We start from the raw sequence: 26,534 nt of genomic DNA on the forward strand, positions 1-26,534 counted from the left end.
TGCAGGTCCTTCCTGGCTAACTGCATCATGTGTGAGATGCAGTTTGAGAGGTTGGCATGTCATGGGCAGTCTGCCAACCAGCTGCATTTGGTACATAAGGTCAAAGTGCAGGAGAGGTGCTGAGCTGAAGCTGAAGCTCCCAGTCATGCTCTGTGCTCAACAGTTTGACGTCATTCCAATACTCTTGGTCCTTCACATCACAGGAACTCACCTACCAGATGTGCTCCCAGCCCTATGACAGCAGTCTTGCGTATTGGATAAGAAAACACTATGAAGGTCTAAACAAGGATTGTTCCCAAGTGGAAAAGAAGATTTATTTCTTTTAGAATAAGAGAGCCCCTGAATTCTGTAGAGAGCAGGGTCAGCACAGTCAGTTGTGTTCTTCCAAGACAACTCTTAGCTGTTTTAACCATCTGCACTCACATCTTGCTTGCCAGTATCATTTTGCTGATGGTGCAGAGTTCTGGGCCTCTTCTGTGAGGATGTTCTTTGAGGGAGTTCAGCCTTCCATACAGTCATTGCCTTTTTGTTTTACAAGATCAGAGGATGAATTGAATACACCTTGCCTAGCATTATTCAGATTTCATTCTCTCAGTGTGTAGATCTGTAGCAGAACAACCCCTATCTTCTACAGAAAAGTAGAGAGGATATAATGAATGGCAGAGATGCAGATAAGCCATTTTTTTAAACTGAGTCAGAGAAATCTGTAATATCTGTTTCAGTAACAAAAACTGTCCTGGCTCATAGAAGTTAGAAGCAATAGAGGAGAAGAGGGAAAGCAAGATCTTAATTTTTTTGTGGGTACTTGAAAAAACGTTCAGGGGGAAGGAAGAATGAACACATAAAAATTTATGCACATGGTTTACCTTTCTGATGTATTGCATAAGAAAGACAGTATTTTCTAAATAAATAATGTCAAATATGACAGGAAATGGAAATAAGAAGGTGGTGTCATTAGCAATTTATTTTCTAAATTCAGTATCAGCTGGAAAAAACTGAAATATTTTCTGAAGGACATATGCTCAACTCATACATTTCAGATCTTCTAAGTCTGTGGAATGAGGCTGATTTACATACTATTGGAGCATATTGCCTTGAATCTTTGCAGAGATAGCCTCAGACTTGGATAAATCTGGAAGAAGGGAAAGAGTGAGACATGATGTTATTTTCTGTTTACAGTCTAAATAAAAGAGTAGGAGTGTCTCCTTTCTAAGTTGAGTATTTCTTCTGCCACCATTAAATACTGCATTTTTTTCAGACTCTTGTGAACCGTGGCAGACTAGGAAATAGAAACATCTCTTCAATCAGTAATATCTCTGAGCATCAGTAAATACTAGCAAGAAAAGTTATTATAAGGTTTGAAAGGACTGTTTAAGCAAAATGAATTTTCTGTTTTCTCCTTAGTGTATGCCCAGAGGTTTGAGACTTATCGATGGAAGGCATCACGTTAGTGCACATTTATTGTTATTACTGTAGAAGAGAGAACGCAAAGGGTGGCAAGTCCCTAAGTCTGATCTGTTTAGTCTAGTTTTGGAAGAATTTTGGCATATGCCAGAGGTAAAAGGAACAAGCTTACCTTGAAGTTTTGAGCTACAGAGGTTGTTAAATATGAGTTAGTTTTAACCCATGAGGTTTTACTCAACATTCATATAGGAACAAATGCTAATTTTATCTGAAGGAATATTGCAGTATCATCTGAAAAGTGAAACTAGAACCTCCAAAAATAGAACATTAAATATGGTTCAAATTTTTGCCTTCTTTAGTTATGGACAGACAATTCCCAGGAAAGTCAGTAGCAGGCATTTTTTTCCGAGTTTAGGCATGTATATTATGGATTATGTTACAAACTTCTTGTATTCCAGCATCTTAAAAAATCCCAAACTAATATTCATTACCTTTTAATATAAATTGTTATGAAATTATTGGGAGTATAACCTGATTCAAGTTTAGGATAATTTCAGACATCTTTTAGGTGGTAACTCCTGATGAGTGTTCACTTTACAATGATGCTTACTACATGAGACAGAATGGCTCCTCATTACAAATGCTCTGGCAGCAGAGACAGTTTAAAGGTTATGTAAGAGCAAAAAAACACATTTTTCAGGTGAAAGATTTATGTCATGGAACTACACCAAGAGAGAAAATGACCATTTATTTCTTATGACAAGAAAAGGACGTTTGTAATGAACATGGAAATACTGGCATACATATTTTAGGATTTGGAAGTGTAGCTTAAGTCAACACAGCAAGAAATTCTAGGATTAAAAGGTATAGTGAAAAAGTGGAAGAAGATATAAGTGTAGTCAAAGAGAGAAATACACATCAAGAAAAGGAAATCCTGCATAAAGTAGGTAAGATGCTCATTAATGTCATTCTGAAGTATTTCCCTTGTTAGTAGCCACTTATATTGGAAATTCTACATGTTATTTACGTTATTTGAAATACAAATTTTGTTACCACAGAAGATAGAAATCGATGTTGAATTCCCAAAGCAAAGCTGTTAATAAAGTAGATGAACTGAAACATCAAATAACGCAGCTGCAGCAAATGACTTGTCCCAAACAGTCAGAAAAATGGCAGCTCTGAAGGTGTGCAAGAGCTTTAATAGGTGATTCAAATGTTCAAAGGCATGGCATACCAAAAGCGCTGAAGTCAATGTAGTTTTTCTTTTAAGATTAATTGCTTTTGGATTATTGTGCAGCAGTCAATCGTGTAAGATTCTCAGACCTCTGAGCTCATTCAGTGGAGCACTAACTTGTGTTCATAATCTGAATTTCATGAGCTGCTGCAAAGGCAGCAAAGAAACTATGGACAACCTTGAGGATACCAGGGCTGAGTGTTCAACTGCTGCTATAACCAAAACCTTAAAAAGAACAATGCCCAAAGCAGACTTTTTCTGTTGAGGTCAAGTTGGAATACTGATTTATTTGTTTTTTAATATAGAAAACATTTATTCTGAAAAGCAATGCAGAAATAATACTCAGTACAATGAGAAATGTGTGTGTCCCAAGAGTTCCCTCTGTGCAATGTCTCCCGTTAGGCAACTGTCCAGCCCTGAATCTCTTCTGTACTTTTTAGTTCTCTAAAACTATTGTTATGCTACAATTCTGGAAAATTAGACCTGGCATCAGAGACATAAGAAAAAACAAATTGTCCACCGTACGTTTTCACAGGACTAAAGTTATCCTTGGGGAGGCCTGCATGGGTGGAAGTGGGTTACACACCCAAGCTCAAACCAGAACAGCAAAAAATCCAAAACCATTCCTAGACTGCAGGAGAGGCTGATCATCCTGAATCAGTACAGTTCTACATTGTTAACTAAAATAAAGCCAGTATTTTTCAGTGCAGTATTTCCACCTAAATAGGATATTCACTACAAAATAGACTGCTGTGACCCCGGAATTCTAGCCTGGCTTTTTGCATATTATATATCTAGTATGTTTTATAGACTATAAAATTGTAGCTACTTACAAAGAGGGCATGAATAACAGAGAGAACTTTCTTTTTCAAGTCAAGCATCAGTCCCATAAGGAAAAGATTTGTCTGAAGGAATAGCTGTTAAAAAAATGATGGTAGATCTTGTAATGAAGCATACAAAGGAAATCAGGCCAGTCTAAAGCTTCATAGAATCTGAAAGAAAAAAGTGCAGAAGGTATTTATAGATGCTTTAATTCATCTGGGTTTAATCTTATTGGTCACAGTGACATCATTTGAATTATGCTCACTGTGGGCACTTTGAATTAACATAAAATGCCAGGCTTTTCTTGCTATGATCTTACTGAAGGAAAGAAAAGGTCCCACTGATGTATTTCTGTGGAAAGCTCCACAGACAGGAAGGTGAATTTATCCTTGATGTGATAAATGGCCTTTCAGCAACACTTATCCTTGCATGCTTTGCATGTGGCAGTTGGAGTGATTTATATAAGATCCCTCCTGAAGAAAAATGTGGGTGTTATTCCAACTTGTGACTTAAATTTTCATGGACCTGTGCTGTGAAATACTCGGATAAATTGATTTAATAAAAATTTTGCATTGTTTAGGTAAAGGATATAATTCTGCAGAGTTCGTAAATAATTCAGAGTGCATGTGTTACCAATGAAATTACAACTATTTACAAACAAATATATGCACACACACCCCCAAATATATATATGTATATTTATGTCCTTATTTAACTTTAGTCAGAAAGCATGCTCATCTTCTCATGGATACAGTCAGCCTACCTGAGCAATGCCTATTTTCAGTGTGCTTTAAGTAGTTGGACTGTAATTCTTCTTGTTGATGCGCATTAGCGGTGATTGGCTTAAGAGATCCTTCAAATAATTTCACTTTCATGTAAACTGCTGCCTGTGACTGAATCCTTTGGCTTTGGGAAATTTGCAGTCTGTAATGTTTCTGTGCAGTAGGAACCTAAACGTGAGCTGAAATCTATTGAAGTGGAGGAGAACCCTGACACACGTGTTAGCTTTAGGCACCTGCTTTAATGCTTAATGAAGCTTATAACTCAGTGCATGGCCAAGTGGTTTGCCAAATTTGGGCACAAACTAAGGAATATACTTGTGTGTTTGTAGGACACCCTCTAGACAGAAAAAAGGGTTAATTAGAGCAGTTTGTAGAACTGGACAATCAAACTACTGGTCAAGTGTTCTTTAGACCATTCTCAGTGCTAAGAATGTGCTTCTACCCATTTTTTGCAGTTAGCACTGCTGTAACTTTCTGAGTTCAATATTTACTTGAGAATAATTAAACCACTTGCTGACAAGTTGTCAAGTCATAAAAAGCATGCAGCTGCTATCACTAAATGTTGAGCTTCATAATACCTTCCTGATTTTGGACACTAGGAATTGTGTTTACTGCTTGTTGGAAAAGTTTATTTCCATGAAACTGTTGGAGTTTATACATTTACGCAATCTCATTTCTCAAAATCCTGCCTGTGTGAGTAAATTATTTTATCTGCCTGTGAAAGGGCTCATGTTTGATCAGTGTGTGAAGATGCAGTGCTTCAAGGTATGTGGTTACACTGGTATCAGCCTTATGATAATGACTTTGCCTTTTTTATAGTGTATTCTTCTTGTTATAAGATTGTACAGGTATACTTAAAATTGTGCCAGGCTGAAGCTCTTCATGTGAGTTAGATCAAGTTTAAATATCAAGCATTGCATGCTTTAGAAAAAAAGGCATAGGAGTAGACATTTATTGCTTATAGGCAATAAATATTATTGCTTGTAATCATCTCTTCTTAGCCATTCCTATCAGTTAAATAAGAAAAATCTTGAGTTATTGAAACAAATAAACTTACAATATTTTTCATTATTAATGCCTATAACAGCTGTTTGAGAAGTATTATATCTGTTTTCCAGATAGAAAAATTAAGATATAGAGCAAAAAGTCAGTTGGCAGAGTTGTAGAGAAAATGTTGCACCTGATCTTTAGGTTTTAATCAAAAAGACTATATCCTCTCCTTTGTGTGCAGGCAGAACTAAAGCTAATTTCTCCCTTGCAATATCTATTTAATTTCATCCTTTAATTGCTACTTAAGTTTTAAACAGGGTGAGATATGTGAGAAGGGGCTGCACAGGATGGGGGAGGTGTTCCTATTTTTTTTCTCAGTTTCCTCCATTTGTAGTGTCTGAAGTTAAAGAATGTTTTTTGAGTCAGCAAATTGGCACAAATAGGAAGAGCTGTCTTGCAACTGGTGTTATCACTGATTTTTCAACTATTTTCAGCAATCAGGTGATTATATAGTCCTCAGGGGTTTTTTTCAGTTTTATTTTATTTTATTTTTACTTCCTCACTGTGATTTTCTTTATGGATGCTATCAGACAGTGCTTCCATTTAATTGCCCATTAGTTAGTCTTCTTGTTATTTATATGGCCAAGGTATATTTATGCTTTTTCAGATCTTGTGGGGGACTCTTACATACTAAATTATTTTTGAATAGTATCACCACTCGAGGCAAAACAGCCTGACTCTTCATGCTGTACAGTTTTCCACAGCAGGGAAGCTTTCAGTCAAAGATTAGGATTATGTGAACAGTGTTGTCTCACACTGGTGTTAGAAAGAACCAAACCAAGCGGTTTATACTTTTTAATTGAATAATACATGAGTGGCATTAAAAGACAGTAGCATGTACTGTTGTATAAACTGCTCTTTTATGTAGGTTAATGTAGAAGAAACGTGTTTTCTTTTTTATGCTCTGTTTTATCCCAGCTGTTGCATGCCTTTGTCTTTTCTTTCTTTCCTTTCTTTTATTTTCTTTTTTTTTTAATTATTTTAGGAGCTCCAGACACAGCTAGATGAATTTAAAAGAAAATCTGAGTGTGAATTAAAACAACTGGAGAAAGAGAAAGAAGTACTAACTGGGAAACTTCAAAACTCTTCACTCGAGGTAAACTGAGCATAAATGTAGGCCAGTAATAAAAGGGCTCTTCATTTTTCATCCCATCTGAACAATTCTGGATTAAATTTTAATATTATTTGTTATGATTATCATTCAAGAAAATGTCCAAAGACTCCAGATAGAATATAACAGAAATAGCTGTTTCTAAACATCTGTGAAGATTTTGACAAGCCTATTTATTTTGATAAATTTCATTTTTCTTTGGAGATATACTAAGGCTTGTGGTGAGGGATTTGGCTATATTGGGGTTGCATGGTGGGTCTGACTTTGTCTACAGGACTAATTATTCTTAAGGTTTGCAAGTGGAAGAAGTAAGGCCATGAGTCATCAAATTACTTTTCTTGGAGTCACATGTTCAGGACAGAAAAATATGAAACAAACCTCTGTTTTCTAACTGCTCATCCTCTTGTATCACACTAATTAATTGACAGTACAGCCAATGAAGGGAAGTAATTCCAACTTGTTTCCTGCCATTAAGGCAGCCAAGAAAGCACCATTTACTACACATTTTGTTTCACTGATGGCATGATTCCCAGATGGAAATTTGCAATGCCTCAGCCCAGAGCTTCCGCCTCAAAGGTTAGGCAATGTGCTGTTACTAATCTAGTTCTAACCTGGATACAATTTCAGGTCTAAAAATATCTTCCTTGGCTGCATAAGAGCCATTTGTAGTTGGGCTGACATAACTAAAGCACTAGGCAGAGGAGACAGAAGCATGGTAATTTCATCTCTCTGGTGTTGCACTTCAAAGTGGCAGTATTTCTGTATTAATGAGATTTTTCTGGATAAAGAAATCAGATTTACATCTATTTCGTAGGATGGAAGGAGGAATGTGAGATCCTGTGTGGGTCAAATTCATTAAGGCCCTCTAGTTCCTTGGTTTTGCACTACAGGATCTCTTTAACACGTGTTAAAGGGTTTTGGTGCCACAGTATAAGAAAGATATTAAGCGATTAGAGAGTGTCCAAAGGAGGGCAGTGAAGATGACAAAGGGCCTTGAGGGGAAGCCGCATGAGGAATAGCTGAGGGTGCTGGTTCTGTTCAGCCTGGAGAAGAGGAGACTGAGGGGACATCTCACTGCAGTTACAACTTCCTTGTGAGGGGAAGAGGAGGAGCAGGCACTGATCTCTTCTCTGTGGGGACCAGTGACAGGACCTGAGGGAATGACCTGACGTTGTGTTAGGGGAGGTTTAAGTTGGATATTAGGAAAAGGTTCTCCATCCACATTGTGGTTGGGAACTGGAACAGGCTCTCCAGGGAAGTGGTCACAGCACCAAGCCTGACAGAGTTCAAGAGGCATTTGGACAACACACTTAGGCACATGGCTGTCCTGTGCAAGGCTGGGAGTTAGACTTGATGATCCTTGTGGGTCCCTTCCAACTCAGGATACTCTGTTATTCTGTGCTTCTGTTCTGCAATTAGATATTGTGACATGGAAGTGAAGACATCACCTTATCATATACATCTTTGAACAATGCTAGCACAGCAATGCCCAGGGTTTAGATGGATCTTGGAGGTACCACCACATAGCAGCAGTAGAGCGTGTTCACACTCTTCCTTCTGGTCAGGATTTGCTGCAAGTTTAGGAAAGCTGTTAACAGTGGACTTAAGTAACTGTGAAATAAGCCTAAAAACCCCAGTAAAATATAATTTCTTTATTCTGTTGTTGTTTCTTATACTATATTACTGTTATGATGTAATAGTATCATAGTGGGAGTGAAACCCTGTAGCATTTGGCGGCTTTGACTATGAACAAATTCTCAACTGAAGTGCCTTTGTATGCTACATCAAAAGGCAATTTTGAGTCTTTTATATAAATCCATCCCCTAACAATGCATTGAGAAACTGTGCTTGCAAGCACAATGAATTAAATTAGTCAAAGTAGAAGTCAAATGGAGGAGCCAACTATGATGGCATTTGGAGCCTTTTACTTGCCAAGTATTTTTATCCATGGGTTATCAAAGTCAGAGAAGTTCTTCAAAAGCATCGAGCCATCATTCCCAAAATAAAGACAGTAATTATAGTTAGAAAAGAATGAAACTTGAAAGACTTTTGAAATGTTTCAAAACTTACCAGCCATCTTTTATTAATAATTGTTCATTTTTTCTGTAAGTGGAAGGCAGTGACAGCTGTCAGGAGAAAGGTCAAGTGCAAACCTAACCCTGAAATTTGAAAAGAATTCAGCATAGCCTAAAAAGATACTGTTGCCTTGAGTTTATACTGTGGTTAGGTATTGTTCACTTCTTTAAGGTCACTTTATGTAAATCTTATGGATAAAAGTGAATTAGTAATAGTATTAGAACTACAGTTTTTTCAAGAAGCTTTGTTTTGCAGCAGGAAGGCATTATAAAACACAAAGTCCTACAGTGTTGCTAGTTTGTTAATAGTAAGAGTATCCGAATAGATTCTGTCCTGAGTTGGCTTAAATGTTGCCTTATCGGTTTAAACAAACTAAGGGTCTGGCTGTCTGTTTTGAAGTATTGAAGCACTGTACAATACTTGGGTACTGCAAAACATTCCAGAGGAGGATTTTCACTGGTGGATTTGAAAGCCCTATTAATTGAAAGACAGGAGAAGGTGACCTCATGAAATGGAAATTTTTGTTTCTTAGCCTCTAATATGTTAGAAGTAGCTTCATGATAAAGAATGTGTTTATATGCCTGATACATTTCTGTAAGGCTTTGCCCCTTAATCACTGAGAAATATTTTTTTAAATCCACTTTTCTATCTGATTTCTTATTACATTGTGTTCTCTGTTGCTACCAATTTACTGCTTAGCCTATTTCTAGTTAGCTTGATCTTTTTTCCATGTTAGAAGTGCTTTGAACCAGTAATTGTCTGTAAAAAGTCTGGAAGGTGTATAATGTTGTGACCAAAACCAAAGTTTATATATGCCTCTTTTCATATTTCCTGCTGTGATGACTATTTAATTTGCTTAGGAAGTATTCCAAGCGACATTTTTCCTGTTTTCAATTTTTCTATTAGAAAATATACAGCCTACTCTTCTGGCACATTCTTTTTACTCACTTTAAGAAAGCCCAGCAAAAAATTATATTCTTGAGTGTAGTAATGCTAATGCACACTTCATCAGCTGATAGAGTGATTGTACAACATTGTTTCACATCAAGGCTTAGTTTTATAAAGAACTACAGGACCTAAAATCTTCAGTGTTTCCTTTTTTTTATATAGGAACATTGGCTTGAGTTCAATAGGTGTGAAGACAAAGTAAGTGTTTTACCTGAAACTAGAAGCCTAAGTGCCCCTTTTGATTAAATCTTATGATTTACCACATATTTAGGAAAAAAAAATTGCAGCAGCTCTAAAACAAAACTATGGTTGACAAGTGGATCTGACATCTGCCTGCTCTTGTAGTGTATCCAGGCCACAGATAGATCCCATCACATGTTAAAGACAATTGATGATTTTCATGAAGAACAGTATTTGGCAGTTATTCTTCACTAAGTATTTCAGACAAATATTTTTTGTGTGTGTTTAATTGGATGACACAACAGAAGAAGCCATAGTTAACTATGTGAAGAACAAACTTTTATTGAAATGGAAGGAATGCAGTATATTGACTTGTGTATAGAAACAGCAGTTCTAATCAAAAATAGAACAATAGTTCATTTTTGTAGCTGCTCACAGAGATACAGAATCCAGATTTAGTAAAGGAAGTTATGTTGTTCTCATGATATATGTGTGTTCAAGTAACAGGTTTTGAGCTATCTCCAAAGCATATGAAGTTCATAAACATTTGTGTTTCATATGAATAGTGCTTACACATAAACAAATCATCTTCATCTGGTATTCTGTGAATGCAAACTTTTTACCCCAAACCATAAATTACCAACAGACCAAATACAAGAAGTTTCAACAATGTTTTCAGGAACCTACTTAGTTGCTGTGTAGAAAAAAATAAAAGCAACAGAATCCAATTAAAATAGGACAAATTTATCAAGTAGAAATAATTCTGTCTAAGGTGTATTTCAAAAAAAGGTTCAAATTAATTTTTCTTCTCTAATATCAGGATTCATTTCTGGGACATAAAGACTTGTACGAATTCCAGAGAGATGGGAGCAGATGCCAAGAAACGATAAAAGCAGAAATCAGGACTAGAAGCAAAGAAAAGTCAAGGGACAATGTAATGTAGTTGAAATACAGAATGTCCTTTCTCCAAAAGGAGTTGAAACCCTGGGAACTGATTCAAGCTTGGTGGTTTCAGCATTTTGAGCCTTGGGAGCACAGTTCTGTTCTGGGAACATATGAGAATAATACAGGGTTAGAGAGTACTTGAATAAGGTCTGTGATCCATCTGGGAGTGGAGAAAGAGCCTCAGGAGGAGGAAAGGAGAAAACACATCATTTGGAGAAGAGGAGACAGGATGCCCAATAGATGTGAGAAAGAACAGGGCCATGAGCTAGCAGGAGTACATTTAGCCATCATGAGAAAGATTTACTATCATTTGGAGAGATCTGGCATAGTTCACCAATATCTCCCTTTGGACAGCACAGTGCTGACTGTGCCCAGGTAGTTAGTGAGAAGTAAGGGCTTTGCATATCTTACCACCTTTTCTCCTGTGTAGATCAAAATGTACTGGAAGGAGCAGTGTGAATGAGGTGTGGAATGACAGAGACACCTCAGCACATGTAGTAAATCTTCATGTAGCTTTTGTAGTGCTGCATCCAAAAGGGCCACAAATGTGCAGCTGAAGTTACAAGCAGATATTTATCTAGCTAAAGCTGCAGTGCTTCCTCAGCTAACAGTCTGTCTACTGTATGCACGGCATTAATCAAGGCAGCACTGAAGAGAAACAGAACATGTGTCAGTGTAGAGGTAAGAAAAGAGCACAGGAATGGGTTATAATCCATAATGTATCCACATTGCAGATGAGTGTAACATAATTTCAATCCTTTACGTCACATGAAATCATAAGGATGGAAACTACTTCCTTTCATAGTTTGATTAAGGCTAAAAAGTAAAAGCATATAAAATGAGAAAGACCATCCTCTTTTACATGTTCTCCCAAAAGAAAATGCAAGAGATGTGAAGGTACTGCAGGAAGCAAAAAGTCTGACTTGGAACTCAGATATGGCAGCAAAACCACTAATTTGCCTTACTAAGTATGCATGTTCCTATGCAGAGGGCAGTTTTTCACAATTTCACAGCTATGGTGTTTGTTATGACAAATACAAATTTCTGCTGAAAATTGAGAAAACCTGCTAATAGAAAAGAGTACAGACTCCTCCTTCCTTCCCCACCACAACAAACCCCATTAACTTACTCTTATAAACAGGTATTTTTTTGTTACTTTTCTGTCAACCATTGTACTCATCTACTGTGCTTAGTAATTAGGATAAATCTGAAGCTTGATATGCAGAATTCTTATTTCCATTGGTTCTAATGCACTGCTCTATGTAAGTGGACTCTGCAGTGTTACATCTCCAGAACAGCAATAAGCACAACCTTAGGCCTACCTCCTTTTTTGTGACATAATAATTGCGCAAATTGAACTATGGATTGCATGTGTGAGATGGAGATTATTTCAAAAGAAATCATTTTTAGCAAGTACTTGATGAGCAACAGACAGTATATGCAAAAGGGTTGTTATTCTTCACTGAAAAAAAGAGCCCATTGCACAAAGTGAGCATCTTGCTGTCTTTTCACAGAGCAACACAAGTTCATAAAATACACTCACCTTTGCATAATTCCTCTCCATTGTGAATGCAGCCATTAATCCTATCCTGCTAACTTACTTTTCTGGAAGGTGGCTCAGCTGAAGCAAATATTAGACCAACAAGCAAATAATTTCAAGGAGTCACTGAAGAAACATAATCTACAGTCCAACAAAGAAAAAGAGAAGCTTTTGCAGGATCTTCAGAACACCATTAAAGAAAACCAAAATGTTAAACTGCAGTTGGAGGCATCACATCAAAAGGTCTTAAAAATGTTGGAGAAAAGCAAAAATCAGGAACTAAAGGTCAGTTTACTACATATTAATATAAAAAAATTGTATTTATGGGATAAACCATTTTAGTGAGAGCTGATTATCAAAACCCAGTTATCTTCAGTTACCTTAATGATGGGTTGCCATTGTTGCATATATTGAGTTATTCTGAAACCTCATTGTCATCAGGCTGGGTTATTTGTTTATTTATCTGTTTGTTTAGGTTTTTTAATAATTTTAAGTTTTTAACTTAGACCACAGTGTGAATAAACATTTCATAAAATAATATATCCTACAATTAGGCTGCAATTAATACAAGCACCATTATCTGTGCTCCTGCTTCAGAAATACAAGGGAATTCCTGTGTGTATTAATAACAGGACTCAGTTTTATTATTTTTCATCTATTATTTTATACATAAATACTTGAAAAGTATAGTAGACGTTGTATAGTGACGTGTATTGACTTACATACCTTAAAGAAATCAATTCAGTAAGCTTTTAAAGGTTCAAATGGATTTATTTCAGTGACAGAATGTTAATACAATGTACTAAGGTTCTAAAGACTGTTGCTGTTTGAGAAAAAATCAACTTTAAAATGTAAATGTAATTGTGACATGGAGTTCAGATGCCCCTGTTGATTCACACAGCTTAGAGAACCTTATAAAACATAGCTAGTGAAACCCCCCTAAGCAGAATTTAATATCTTTTTTATATATTCAGAAAAAAAATCCAGTTTAAGCAAAATCAAGCGGAAGGCAGTGAATTGTTAATAATGAAACTGAAGATAGGAGTTCAAGAGCCACTGCAGAGCAACTGCTTCATCATTTACAGTGTATCAGCAGTACTTCTAATGACAGTGGAAGTTTTAGCCAAGAATGATACAAGGAAAGATAGATGCCAATCTGATACACTGTGATAAGTAATGACAAACAGGTCAGATCTGAGGGCTTTGTTTGCTGAAGGATAAAACATCTTTCTCACGTCAAATAGTGCAAAGATGTCATGTCAGTGTTATTATTTCATCAAGTACAACAAATCTAGGAGGTGATATTTTGATAATTTATCTTGTACCTATTAAATGTTAAATTTTATCTTAAGCTCATTGTTATGTTTTCATTGATAAAGTGTCTTGTAAAGTGGTGATAAAAACAAAAGTTCTACAATGGAAGTTCAGATTTATTCTGGCATTATAAGTAAAACACACTGATAAATAGGCTCCAACTACTTTGTTTTTGGGGGGGGGTGCTTTTGCTTACAGGAGGCAGAAGACCGTTTGAAAAAGGAATTTAGTGAGACTTTCAAGATCCAACATCAGTCTCATAGGCTGGAAATACAAACCTTGGAGGAGAAAGCAAAGAAAGAATTACATGATGAACTTGAGCAGATACAGAAGCAGCAAGCCCTGCTGCTAGGTATAGTCTCGTATCATGCACAGCTCCTACTGCTTGATTAAACATATACTCAGAAGCACTGAATTTCATCCCATTCATTTCCTTTTCCATCTTCTGGGAACTCAGGTCTTTGTGAACCTCCTTTTCCATACCCTTCAATTTCAGCAATACAGATAGTATTCCTTGTTAACCTGGCCCTCAGCTGTCAGCAGCAGAATGTTGCTGAGAGCGTAGTCTGGTGTACAACATTCAAATATGCATTATCAGGTGTATTAAATTGGAAAAATGTAGTTAGTGTATATGAATTTCCTCTTTTTTTCTATAATAATAAGAATTATTATATGTTGTTCAATTCTGTTTACTGAGATCAGCAATGGAGATCAGTTGCTCTCTATGTATTGTTTAGTCAGTTTTGAAAGTGCCATAAACTGTTCAGAACTAAACAGAACACTGTTTTAGGAAGATGCATAATATCTCCACGTTTAATCTCAGGTTATTAAAGCTCACATATAAAAGGTTTTTTTAATTAAAGAATAATTTGAAAGTATTTTACATACAAACAGGATTCTCTTCTTGATTTTAAGTAATTCAAATTTGCTAGAAAGATTTCTTGCTGTCTAAAGTTTGTTTGTTCAACAGACAGATTCTGTTGTTCTTCAAGAATAATTGCAGGAAGACAACAGGGAGCGATAAAAACAACTTTCTCCTTGTACTTGATCCATCCTGATACTTTTACCCAGTATACACAAAAGTTGCAGTACGTGACAGATAAGCTTACACAAGTCTTTTACTTCTCTAACACAATCAGAATTCTCCTCAGTTTGCCTTATGGCCCTCTATAAAACACCAGTAGTCTTACCAGGGAAGCTCAGGGATGCTCCAGGAAAGTTCAAGATTAGAAGAAGCAATTCCAGTGGTGTACTCTGCAGTACAACTGTTAGGGAATTACCTCTCTGATTCTGGCCTTCAATCATTGTTACTGTAGCTCCTCATCATGTTACTATGGCTCAACTGAGTTACCTCTTGAGTAATAGGAGGCCATTATGCTTACTGGGGAAGGAGCTGAGGAACAAAGCAAAATGTAATGTGTTCATGTTTTCATCTACATTGCATATATCAGCCTTCCCCATCCAGACGGCCTCTGATTGCCTAAATAATTGTCCATCTGATTGTAACTAGGAACTCTAAGGATGGAACTCTCTGAGCAACAGACATCATGCACTAACCTCAAGAAACAAATAGAAGAACTGCAAATGGAACTGAGGAGTGTGAGGACACTGAAGAAGCAACAGGCAAGAGACCAGTTCCTACATCATTGCTAAGTTTTGTTTAGTGAAAGCAGTACTATCAAAATGCTCTCATTAGGGATAATAAAAGTGTATAGTCTCTTACAGAAATGGAATGTGTTTCCTTCCCCTATTTCTCACTTTAAATGTTAGCATTGTTTATAATTTTTCCCTATGGACAGGCTTTTTTTCCCATTTAAAGATTGGAATCTACAACAGAAGTAAATGAATGTTACAATAAAATAAATTCTGTGGAGACTATAAAATATATTCAAGAAGTTTTGATGACAGATTTTGTCTTGCACATAGCATAATGAAAAATCAGATCACAAAAATTCAATGCACACAATTCTAGCAAGTTCTTAAGATTAAAAAATTAGAGTCTGCGAATAACTGAATTTGGCCTTTTTCTTAGGAAGGAAGTAGCCAAAGCCAGATCAGATCTCTTCACGATGAACTGGAAAAATGTCAGAGTGAAATTTCTGAACTCAAGAAAGAGAATTTACTTTTGAAGGACACAATGGAGTTACTCAGTGCTGAGTTGGAGTCACAGAAGCAAGAAGCTGCACAGCTTCAGGATAAACAGCACAGAAGGTTTGCCTTAAATTCACACTTCACAGTGTTATCTAGAGATTCAATAGTAATGTCAGCATCAGAAGTGTTCTAAGTGTAATGCATGTCAGAATCTTTCTAAAGTATTAATTTTAGAGGCTAGGAGTTTTGTTTCCCTCCAGCCATAACAGAAGCATTTGAACTAATTGTTCATTATATGTCACAGAAAAATATGTCTAGAGTATCCCCACAGGAGCAACCTGAGAAAATCTGCATAATGTCAGTCTTTGAAAGGCACTGGAAGACATAAACAAATCCCAAACTCACCCAAGAACTACTAAAAAAATAGAGAAGTCTCTGAGAACAAGTATCAGCTTTTTATATGTACTCTCTGTAGCTGAACCCAATGTTAGCTCCAAAGGGGACACTTGAGAATGCTGTGTATACTCCATGAGAGTTGCTTAGTTTGGCTGTAGCAGTCAGCTTTCCACTGGGGCAGTAAGGGCAGTGTCAGTGGACACTGACAGCGCCTCTGGGCTGGATGGGAGCCTGGGGCTGTGAGATGCTCTCAGGGCACAGGAAGGGCAAGATGACTTGTAGTCTTGGCTGTCTTGTACACGGGGGACCATATCTTCTAGTGTAGTCACAGGCTCGGCACACGTGGTGCATTGCAGTAAATGCAGTCTTCCCCTTTGTGGACAGAAAAAGTGCAGAACCACAGAATTAGTTTGGAAAAGACCTCTGAGATCATCGAGTCCAACCTATGACCAAACCCCACCATGTAACTAGACCATGGCACTGACTGAGGGATCTGGTGTATGGGTACCTTTCAATTCAATTTTGCAATGGTGTAGAATGTATGCCCTTAGCAACAAAAGCTGTATATATAAAAGGTTTTGTGAAAAGTATGCCCTTAAAGGAACCTTTAAAATTATGGGCCATTGTCATGTGAAAGGGAGGAGGGAGACAAAAATACAAAGATTTCTAGTCTTAACTGTATTAATTATAAGTTATTAGCTGTAAGCACTCCCAGACAATCAGATCCTTATGTACCCCAACACTGTCTGCCACCTACCGGACAGCCCACAGGTTGGAAGAGGTTCTGACCTCTGATATGAAGCTACACTTCAGCCAGGGAGAAATATTAGCAATAAGCACCTCCAGAAAAATTAGAGCCTTATGAACGCAGCACTGCCCGCTGAACTGGGACAGAACACAAGCTGAAAGGTATTCTAACCCCTGATATGAGGACCACACTTAAGCGAGGGAGAAAATTATTAGCAATAAGCGCTTCTAGACAATCAGAGCCTTATGTTCCCCAACACTGTCTGTCTTTTAACTGACAGCACACAGGTTGGAAGGGTATCTGACTTCTAATGTGAAGCCACACTGAAGCCAAAAAAGAACTTTTCTCACAACAGCTCCCAAAATAACATTTATTAATACAAATATGTGACAGTTATTGTGGGTTCTGCTTTGCCGGTGATAACGTTCAGCTGCAAGATTGTATTTAATTGATAATAAAGACCACAAAAGAAACCAGCACAAAACACATTTTACAAAGACAAACACACTAAACTCAAGTTACAATACAGCAATGTATCCCATTTTCACAACAAGCAGAAACTAGCAACAAAGAACTACTAACTAAAACACAGCCACCTAAAACATTTATCCAGATATTCAATAACATAAGACAATAAAATATCTTGTACACAACTCTCTCTGTAACACAAAACAAAAGGGAAGAGCAGAGCTGCTTCTTATCAAACATACATGTTGAAAAAAAGAAACTGCACCTTGAAAGTCAAGCAAGTTACTGTAGAGCAAAACAGAGCTGGTCTTATAAAGAATAGGAAAAAGCAATAACCAATATAAAGTAGCAAAGCGTGAAGCAAGTTACTGTTATTAGCATTAAGGTAAGATAGAATGTATAAAGGAAGAAAGTAAAGAAAGTAAGTTAGAAAAAATAGAAAGCACATGGTCTCCTCACCCCTACATTGTTCCAAGAGGAGGAGGACAGGACAAGCTGCAGCAGTTACCTTCACAGAGACACTGGCATTTCTCCTTCTCTCCTCTCCTCTCTGCTGGAGTTTAAACTCCAAACACTTTTTATACTTTTTTTTTCTTTCATGTGGTTTGTGTGGCTAAAAGTCATTCTATTGGGGGGGGGTGATGGTGATGCAGATGCCCAAGGGGAGGTGGCTCCTTTGAGCACTCATAGAAGATATAGCAAAGGGGGGCCATGTCATTCCTTAAACAACACTCCACCATATGTTAATCTTAACAGTTCGAAAGCCTTTGTCCTCGGCCAGGAGCATCCCTGCAGGGGCTGAGGCGAATTCCTCAACCCATCAGGCCTTATCAGGGGTCATCACACCACAGCCATATAGTCTAGAAAAAAACGCACTCAGTGTCTCTCTGCAGACTATCAAAGAGCGCCAGAGTAATTCTATTCCTGTCTACCAGTCAGCAGATATTTAAAGAATGAGCAACTTTTTTTTCCCCCTTGCACTCTTTGGAGAGTTACTTCAAAGTGAATTTCATTTCAAGCTTTTGAAGCAAGATCAACAGAAAGAATTGCAAACCAGAGAGTTTCATCAGTGCCCTCCAGCTACCTTGAAGGAATTTAGAGCCTCTGTTCATGAAGAGAAGAATTATTCACGTGTCAGTGATGAGGTCTAAATGGCCTCAAATGCTAAGGCTGCTGGGATGGAGGATTTTCTTTACAGGGAATAAATGGCGTATCTCTACTACAGTAAGTATTGAGAAGGAAGCATTAATGGAAATTATGTAAGCAGAAACCCTCCAGATAACAGGATGTAGGAGCAAAGAGCTGAAATGGAACCAGGTACCTGCTACAAGCTGCTCTGAAATTAACCCGTGGAAGACCTGAAACATTAACTTGCAGCTTTTGTTTTGGCTTTGCAGGACTAATCATTTCTGTAGGGGAATAGTTAAGTTGGTGAGTGCATATAAATAAGTGCTATTTTTACTGTTACTTTAACAAGTATGACCCTGTCTTATGCCATATAGTTTTTTTCTGATTTGAAAGCTGATAGTGGCTTGTTATTTGCATGTGACAAATTTTTATAACGAATTATTTAAAATTACTAATCCTACTGTTGTCAAATAAGTGAAACCAGTAATCTGCTTAAAGTGATAATTCACATTTCCCTTCTCTTGAACTGTGTGAGTTCTACCTCCCATACAGAAAGTTTTTGTCAAGGATTACGATGAGAGCAAAGGTATTTTTATAGAAAGAGGGAACAAGTGCCAAAATGGCTATATGAAGGAGAATTTTTATTCTACCCCTAACAATCCATTTCAGGGAGTCTGCTCCCTTTTTTACCCTTATTTTTCTGCTTATTTTATGCCAAGTGCCAAATCAGTCATTTGCATGGCTGTGTTGTAATTTCAAGGGCAGAAACCTTTCATGAACCTTTTGGCCTTTAAGAAACAAGTGAAATAGGTTTGGGAATACATTAAAATATTAATAAAGGAAAAGGTAAACTGAATATCTTCTGTGAAAATGACAGTTGTTAATCTGCTAAGTGGAGCATCTTTATTTCAATCACTAAACCACAGAACATGGGCTCTCCACTGAATTAATGAAAATGTTTCTCCAAGGTTTAACAAAGCATTACCAGACAAAATACAACAAACTAACTATGATTTTTCAATAGATGTCTCTTGCTTTTGGAGTTGGTATTAGAAAGCAATGTTATGGTTAGGCTTGAAAAATCATTAGGCATTTTTCAGTTTTCAGTTCATATGTTAATCACATAGCAGTATCATTCAAAGTAAATTATCTGATAAACATAAATGTTACAGTTAAAGGCACTGTTGCAATATTTCTTACCTTCACTTTAAAAAAAAAAAACAAAACCAAAACCAAAATAGTTTTAGGGTGATGGTAGGCATTATTAAATGTTTCTGGTGCCATGATGTGAGGTAATATATCATCAAAGCCTCATGTTAATATCCCAGAGATTTCAACATAATTTTGCTTAATATAAGTGAGTTCCTGTGGTACTTTACTGTCATGTTTCCTCATTAAGATTAATGCACAAACTAACCCTGGGCAGAATACCAATAGCATCATTTTATGGAATATACCTTCCATTTCCTGAAGGGTGAAGGTCAAGCACTTTTCAAAATAATTTTCCTCTTCTGTGTTAAGGTGGTTCTGCTCAGATTGCTACCAAAATGTCTAAGTCAAATTAGTAGGGAGAAGCCAACTCTGTGCCCAGTTAACCTTGCAGTCAATAAAAGACCTCAAAACTGCATGCTTGGATCAATGATAATAAACTGGTATTGAAACATGAGAATTCAGACATATTTTAATACCAATGGAAGGCTGCTGGTGGAAGACCTCAATATCAAACTTAAAAAAGAACTGGCCACACTGAAACAACATCACTGGAAGGAAATTGAAAACATAATATCTGAGTTCAGCAACACTCAGGTACATCTCCAAGCAAAGATTTTCTCCTTAGAAAATCAGTAAGTAATTTGAATGAACTCTGGCTTATAGTGGTAATGAGTTCTATTTGAATTTATTATTCTTAGTATGTATAATTTTTGTATTAATCATACATAGAATATTATACAGATTGACAAAAGAAGTGTATAGGTATTGTCTTTGCTAACCAAAAAGACCCAGTTACATTGTAATAATTTCTGAATATTGTTTAATCTAAAGCACTAAACATGAAGTTTTACAATGCTAAATTAAAACTTGCATGTAGCATCTAGTAATTGTATGAAGTGTAAAATCATCTTCATCAAAGATGATACCAGAGGCCTTGATCCATGATCTTGTACTTAATTTTGCTCAGCAAAGGAGCGTCTTTGAGGTTAAGCAGCTCTTGCTCCTCCTCACTCCTGTGAAAATTTTGCAGGACAGCCCCCACTAACTCATGTAAATAAATGCACTTCGCAGCCCTGTGTGGAGTTAACTACTTTGTTGGTGCTTCAGTTTGTACAGGAGAGGCCCCTCAGAAATAATCCCTCTGATTATATATCCCTTGTCCTTTTCCCTTATCCTAACTGCGTGGCAGAGGTCCAGAAGAGAGACCTTGCATGTAAGCAAGCTTCAAACCTTTCAGATGTTAAAATATATCTTTCTATTTAAACTCTGACATAACTCTAAGATGATAAGATTGGGGGGTAGTCCTCTAAAAATGCTTACCTATATGAAAAAAAAGAAAAAAAACCAATCACAAAATGGTGGTTTGTCTTCTATAATACATGCCTCAGTATGTGTCCTGGTTATGGCAGGTGAACTTCATGGCATTCAGTTTCTTAAACAGCAAAATTCATGAACTTGTCTTCTCACAGATCAAATCAAATGTATGTGTTCAAACCATACCTACGAATATGTAACCTGCATTTGAATATTTTCCCCTGATTAAGGAATTTGAAAAGCTGAACTCAGGCTACACGTTTTGACTTAGAGGGTTCATTAAGAGCAGCATGTGTATCCAAGCATCTCTTCATGAAAATTATAGGAATTGAGTATTTCTGAGGATTCTAAAGTTATTGGATCAGAAGAGAGAAAAATAGATCAATACAGATACCTATAGATACTATAACACAGATTCTTTTCTTTAGGAAACTGGATTAGCCATGTGACATGCAGGCTTGTTTGTATTTTACACCAGGGGCTGGATTTTACGCTGGACAGGTGTTGTAGATTAACCCTGCTGGTAATTTATCTTGGAACTCCACGACATTCTGTACTTCTACATAAACCATGTACAGGTACCTATTTTTAAGAAAAAAATGCTGTTTTATCAGAAAGGTTTTATTATGCCCCTATATGTTAGGAACTTAGGGCAGAGTACAGCCCAGGTATCTGTTGAACATGATCTGAGGATTTTTTTTCCATTCTTCATTTTCTTTGGTACAGGCTTAAAGAATTAGAAGAAAAGCCAATAAAGCGAGAGTCCAGGTCAGAAGATACACACCTTATAAACTGTCTGCAAGACAAACTAAGTGAGAAAGAAGAGATTATCAAGCAGCTGATGGTAAGACTGCCTTTATATGCTTCGTTCCCGAAGTTTGGCCATACATACACATACATACATATGCTCATACCTACCTTGAAGTCTGTTTCACACATTGCTTCAAACTAGTTGCTTCTTTCTGTTCTGGAATACCTTGACAAATGTATGTTTCCATACCAGCTTCCAACAAATACATGTTTCTATACACATAACTTTCTTTCCCCTCAGGAAGGAAGAAAATGTCAGCATTCACTTTCAACCAGCACTGAATCTTCCAGGAATCGGTCATTTTCTTTCAACCCTAATACGGCAGGCTTGACTCCGTCCATCAAGGTAAGGTGGGCAATGTGATTATAATCACAAATCATCAAGTTTTATTACTATTTGAATCATACAGGTGATCAGGACAATAAAAGTGCTATTAATTTTTATTATTACATTATTCAGTAGAAATCTTTCCAGTAGGCCAATCTAGTCAGGTGTTGAGTATAACATAAGTTCAGTAGAAGTAGATATGCAAAATAGATACAGATGTTTAAGCCAACACAGAACACCAGAATTCCAAAGACATAAGTCTTCCACTGGGATAAGCATAGCCATTGCTTACAGTTTTGGGGGTTGCTAACTGGGATATTGCATGCATCAAGGAAAATTAAGAAATCTGTTTGGGTTGTTCAGTATTTGCCCTTTGTCATTCCAGCCCCTCTGCACAATACGGTCTATAAAATAGCCATTAAAAGAGGGGAGGTCAAGTTGGTGGAAAGCACCTTGATGTGTCTAAAACATAAAGGTCAAATACAAAAGTTATTTTAATTGGACAAGACCAAATCCATGGATCCTCACCGCATGCCCTGAGAATTTAGTTTAAACACGTATAGAAAAAGATGGGAATCTTCCTCTTTGAGTGTTCTTCACAAGACATCTGGGAATGAAGTATTGTTGAGGTTTTATAGTATAAACTGAAAATGTGTATGTAATGAAGTTTTCCGTTACAATAAAAAGCAGAAGAAGAAAATGGTTGAGGTGCCCAGTCGTGTTGTCAGTGTTCCGAATTTAGCTTCGTATGCAAAGAGCTTTTTGAGCTGTGACTTGAGATCAAAAAGAAGTGCTCCTCAAATAACAAAATCTACAAGCTTAGACCGGAGTCCTGGCTGCCTCAGGGTGGGATCTCCATCAGCACAGTCCTCAGACAGCAATCCTGCCACAAGGTATTTGTCCACTTTGTAAGATGATAAATGAATTCATGTTCAGAATCTTGTAGGCAATTCAAACACATTAGACATTTGGAAATACACAATGATGTGGGGTTCCTGCAGTGCAGTGAACTCTGTGTGTTTGGTTCTCTGCAGACAGACCCAGAACTTTACTGCAGAAGTGGGCTATAATCCCTGCCCAGCAGAACTTATGCTTGCAACCCCTTTTGGTACAAAAGAGGAATTACAAGTATTTAACTAAGAATGCAGTTAATAGTGAACATGACTATTTAAAACTTTGGATGTCTATCATTGGTTCTGTTAAGGATGTGTCTTCTTTCTTATTTTTGTTTTTTTCCTCTTGCACTTGTTGGATGAAAACGACATTTTTATTTTAGGAGATAATAAATCTAGGTTAATCATTTTGCAAAGGGTTTAGAGACTTAGAGATTGATTAGCAGGTATGTTTTCTCTCTGAAGAGCTTCTTCAAACTTATGAGTTATTTGAATGTTTGGCGTTTTATAAACATGACTGAACTCTCTCTGCAAGAAATAATTAAAAATATATGTAGCTAACATACAGCTATAAATATTTAAAAAAAAATGAACCAAACAAACCCTATCACTATATTTCAGAACAAAATCCAACCTTCTTGTCCATCTCCTGGTAGAGATTAGTTATCCTATAAATTATGAGTTGGAGTGCTTTCCTTGAGGGCAGATGGTGCTGATTGCCAACAAAAATAATAACCTGGGACACAGGCTCGGATCCAGTTTGGCCATTCCCCCATCTAAAAGATAGAAACATGCTGTGTCATGCCAGATGACTGCCAAGGCAAATCAGATTTCTATTTTAAAGGGAAACAAATGTATAAGGAGGCTGAGGCTACCTGGCTGGTACTTACTTAACTCTTCCAGATCAGTCAGTCATAAGTCCTATTTGCTATCATTTGTTAAAAAAAATCCTGAAAGACAGACAACCAGGGGCTATGTGATAGGATTGATTATAAATGCCCGTTAATGTTCAGATAAATCTTTCAGTTTCAAATATAACTTTTACCCAACATTCTCAATGCATAAATCGTATTTCATATTTTGAAGAGTGAATTGCAGCTGCCATTCCCTGGTTTTTAAGACTTCTTATTCTTGAAGCATCCTTTTATTTTTCAAGATACCAAACTGAGAATTATGTTCACACATTTCTCCATAGCTGTTCAGCTCTGCTTCACACTTTCCTTCATGTTACGACCAGTGCTGCTATTCCAGTTACCTGGCTAGCACAGATCGCACTAGAAATTGTAGCTGGCACCTTTTGGTCTCATCTATTCGTGTGAGCACAGAACCATTCATAGGCTCCTGAGTTTTTCTGGGAAAAAATGTATTACATATTGGTAAGATTGTAAGTAGGTAAGTCATGCTAAAGCTTATTTCTTTGCACAGGACACTCAGCAGTGAACCACCACAAACCAAAGATGATGAAAAACAAGACCCTCAGAATCAAGAATGGTTTACAAAGTATTTTTCATTTTAAAGCAAAGTATTTCTATACTTCTCAGAATTACTAGAAAAGTCATTACTGTTTTCTTTTAGGGAATGATAATCCAATATAAGATTTAAGGAAAGAAAAAAACAGTTATTTCTAAGTTAACAATTACGAACACCTGCACTTGCTTATGCCTAAATGACTATGGAGTTATAGGCATGGATTTCAGAAAAACGCATTTTTCAACAACCCCTGTAAAAAATGAAGCAGCAGCAAAATTCTGGATACTGTAATGTGAAGAGACTTTTTATAAAAGAGACTCTACCACTCTGCAATTTCATTAAATATGCAATTTGGACTCTGATACATCCTACCAATCTGGCACCAGCTGAAGAAGGTGTCTTCTGTACAGTTTTACATTTGATTCATCAGCTATTTAAAGGAAGTTCTGAATATAATAATGTAATTTTTTAAGATTTAATGTTGTTAAACTAATTTTAAGCTGTACAGCATGTTGTATACCTTCAAGAATAGCATGTTTATAGCAGGCTGGTTTAGAAATAATTTCTGGTTTGCTTCATAAACTGTTTTGTATAGTCAGCATTGACATGTAATATTCCCATTACACAATATATGTATCAAGATGATGTGTAAGTATGAACATTAAAGCTTGTAAATTACCCATTTCTGTGTTTTACAAAAAAAGAGTGCTGTGTTATGCTGAAGTGTGAGTCAGACTGATACCCTGAGTTCCAGAGTGATGGGAACTGCAGACATGTACCTTTCATGCCCACCTAAATGCAAAGTGGAGGAATGACTACATTTGTCAGATCACGGTAACTCAGGGCTGGGAGGAAAGACACCCATAAAGAAATTAACCCTCAGGTAATTAACTCATGGATTGTGGAAGGCAGGGAATTGTGCAACCAACAGCCTGATGTTTAAAATAGAGTAATTCTTCAACTGCTGCATGGTTTGAATCCCCATTTAATTTTGATCAGCAGGGCCCAACTACATAACAGATTTTTCCCATGTGAGGTGTAGCTCCAGCTCCTCAACTTCTATCCAAGAGTCGGCAAGAGCGGTATCAACAGGTGAAAACACTTAATACACAACAACAGCCTCTGCACTTCACTGGGGGTAAAAAGGTGGTAGGAAGGGCAGAACGCTTGTACAGGCCAATATTTTTCATTCCTGCTATCTGGTATTTTTTCCAAGAGGAAGTGCTTGGTTTGGAAAGTGACTTTGGCATTATATTAGACAAAAAGACACTTTTTATACATGTAATCAAGGAGGTTACATGTATAAAAAGTGTCTTTTTGTCTAATATAATAGGAGATGCAGTCCCGTGGTGTAATGGTGAGCACTCCGGACTCTGATCACAAGGTCGTGAGTTCGAGTCTCAGTGGAGACCGTACCGGGCAGTTCAATGCCTCCCTGCCATCCCATCCTGCCAGATCTCGGATGCTCAGCAGGGTCAGCCCCGGTTAGTACCGGGTGCTGTGACAGTCCCGAGGACTTCACTGTCACTGTCCAAGCTTGCTCGGCCGTGGCAGATGGACCTTAGGACTTAAAAACGGTGGGGCCAGTTCTGTGCACACTGTGCCTCACCTAAAAAGATCCACTGCGCAGGCTCGAAAGGCACACCGCCACCTGGGGAGAGCCCTTCCCAAATCTTCGTTCGCGAAGTTTGGCCATACATACAATCAAGGAGATACAACAGTATACAGTAAGGCGAGGGGTGCCATGATATCTGTGAGATCAGAACATGTATAGGGCCAAGTTTTTTGTTGCTTTTCATCCACCCTGCCCCCCCAAAAGCATGCTTTTTAAGCACACTAGGAGTTCAATGCGCAATTACCAATTCTTATTCCCAGGGTTGCAATAATTAATTAGTTACCTCTGTGCCCAAAAAGGGGTCCCTAGAAAGTGGCTTTCCTGGTTATATGGATGAATTAAGTTTGTTGCTTAGTAATACACAGGAAAGTCTTCTTTGCTATTTCTAACTCCAAAATCTTTTTTGGTAACATGTAGCCTACCAGGTAGTGCTCTCCAGTAGAAGCTAATGCTGTAGACTGGACAGTGCTGGTGACCCACCTCCACAATGAGTGATCTTTATTTTGGGGGCAGGTGTTTAGGACCATCTCTACACCAGTGTGAGACAGAACATCAGTAACATTAGGCCTGCATTATGTACTCCAACCTTTTGTGTGCATTTTTCCATTTAATTTCATCCTATAATAATCAAATTTGCATATCCCAAGACCCCTTC

At 37.3% G+C, this 26,534-nt stretch overlaps 1 protein-coding gene across 2 annotated transcripts in view; it reads left to right on the top strand.

The window, feature by feature from the left end:
- The window catches only part of FAM184B (family with sequence similarity 184 member B), a 38,836-nt gene extending 13,884 nt beyond the window's left edge, over positions 1 to 24,952 (top strand). Inside the window, exons 3-11 of one of the 2 annotated variants that reach the window (XM_071556738.1) lie at positions 6,278 to 6,388; positions 12,165 to 12,377; positions 13,605 to 13,758; positions 14,917 to 15,029; positions 15,439 to 15,617; positions 21,490 to 21,607; positions 21,815 to 21,919; positions 22,589 to 22,794; positions 24,220 to 24,952. In XM_071556738.1, coding sequence (XP_071412839.1) covers positions 6,278 to 6,388; positions 12,165 to 12,377; positions 13,605 to 13,758; positions 14,917 to 15,029; positions 15,439 to 15,617; positions 21,490 to 21,607; positions 21,815 to 21,919; positions 22,589 to 22,794; positions 24,220 to 24,310 — 1,290 coding nt within the window. In that variant the 3' untranslated portion in view covers positions 24,311 to 24,952. The remainder of the gene's footprint in view (positions 1 to 6,277; positions 6,389 to 12,164; positions 12,378 to 13,604; positions 13,759 to 14,916; positions 15,030 to 15,438; positions 15,618 to 21,489; positions 21,608 to 21,814; positions 21,920 to 22,588; positions 22,795 to 24,219) is intronic. The other variant, XM_071556739.1, reaches the window with a different exon arrangement.
- The last annotated feature ends 1,582 nt before the right edge of the window (positions 24,953 to 26,534 follow it).

This window comes from Pithys albifrons, chromosome 5 (genome assembly GCF_047495875.1).
Source record: "Pithys albifrons albifrons isolate INPA30051 chromosome 5, PitAlb_v1, whole genome shotgun sequence".
Taxonomy (NCBI): domain Eukaryota; kingdom Metazoa; phylum Chordata; class Aves; order Passeriformes; family Thamnophilidae; genus Pithys; species Pithys albifrons.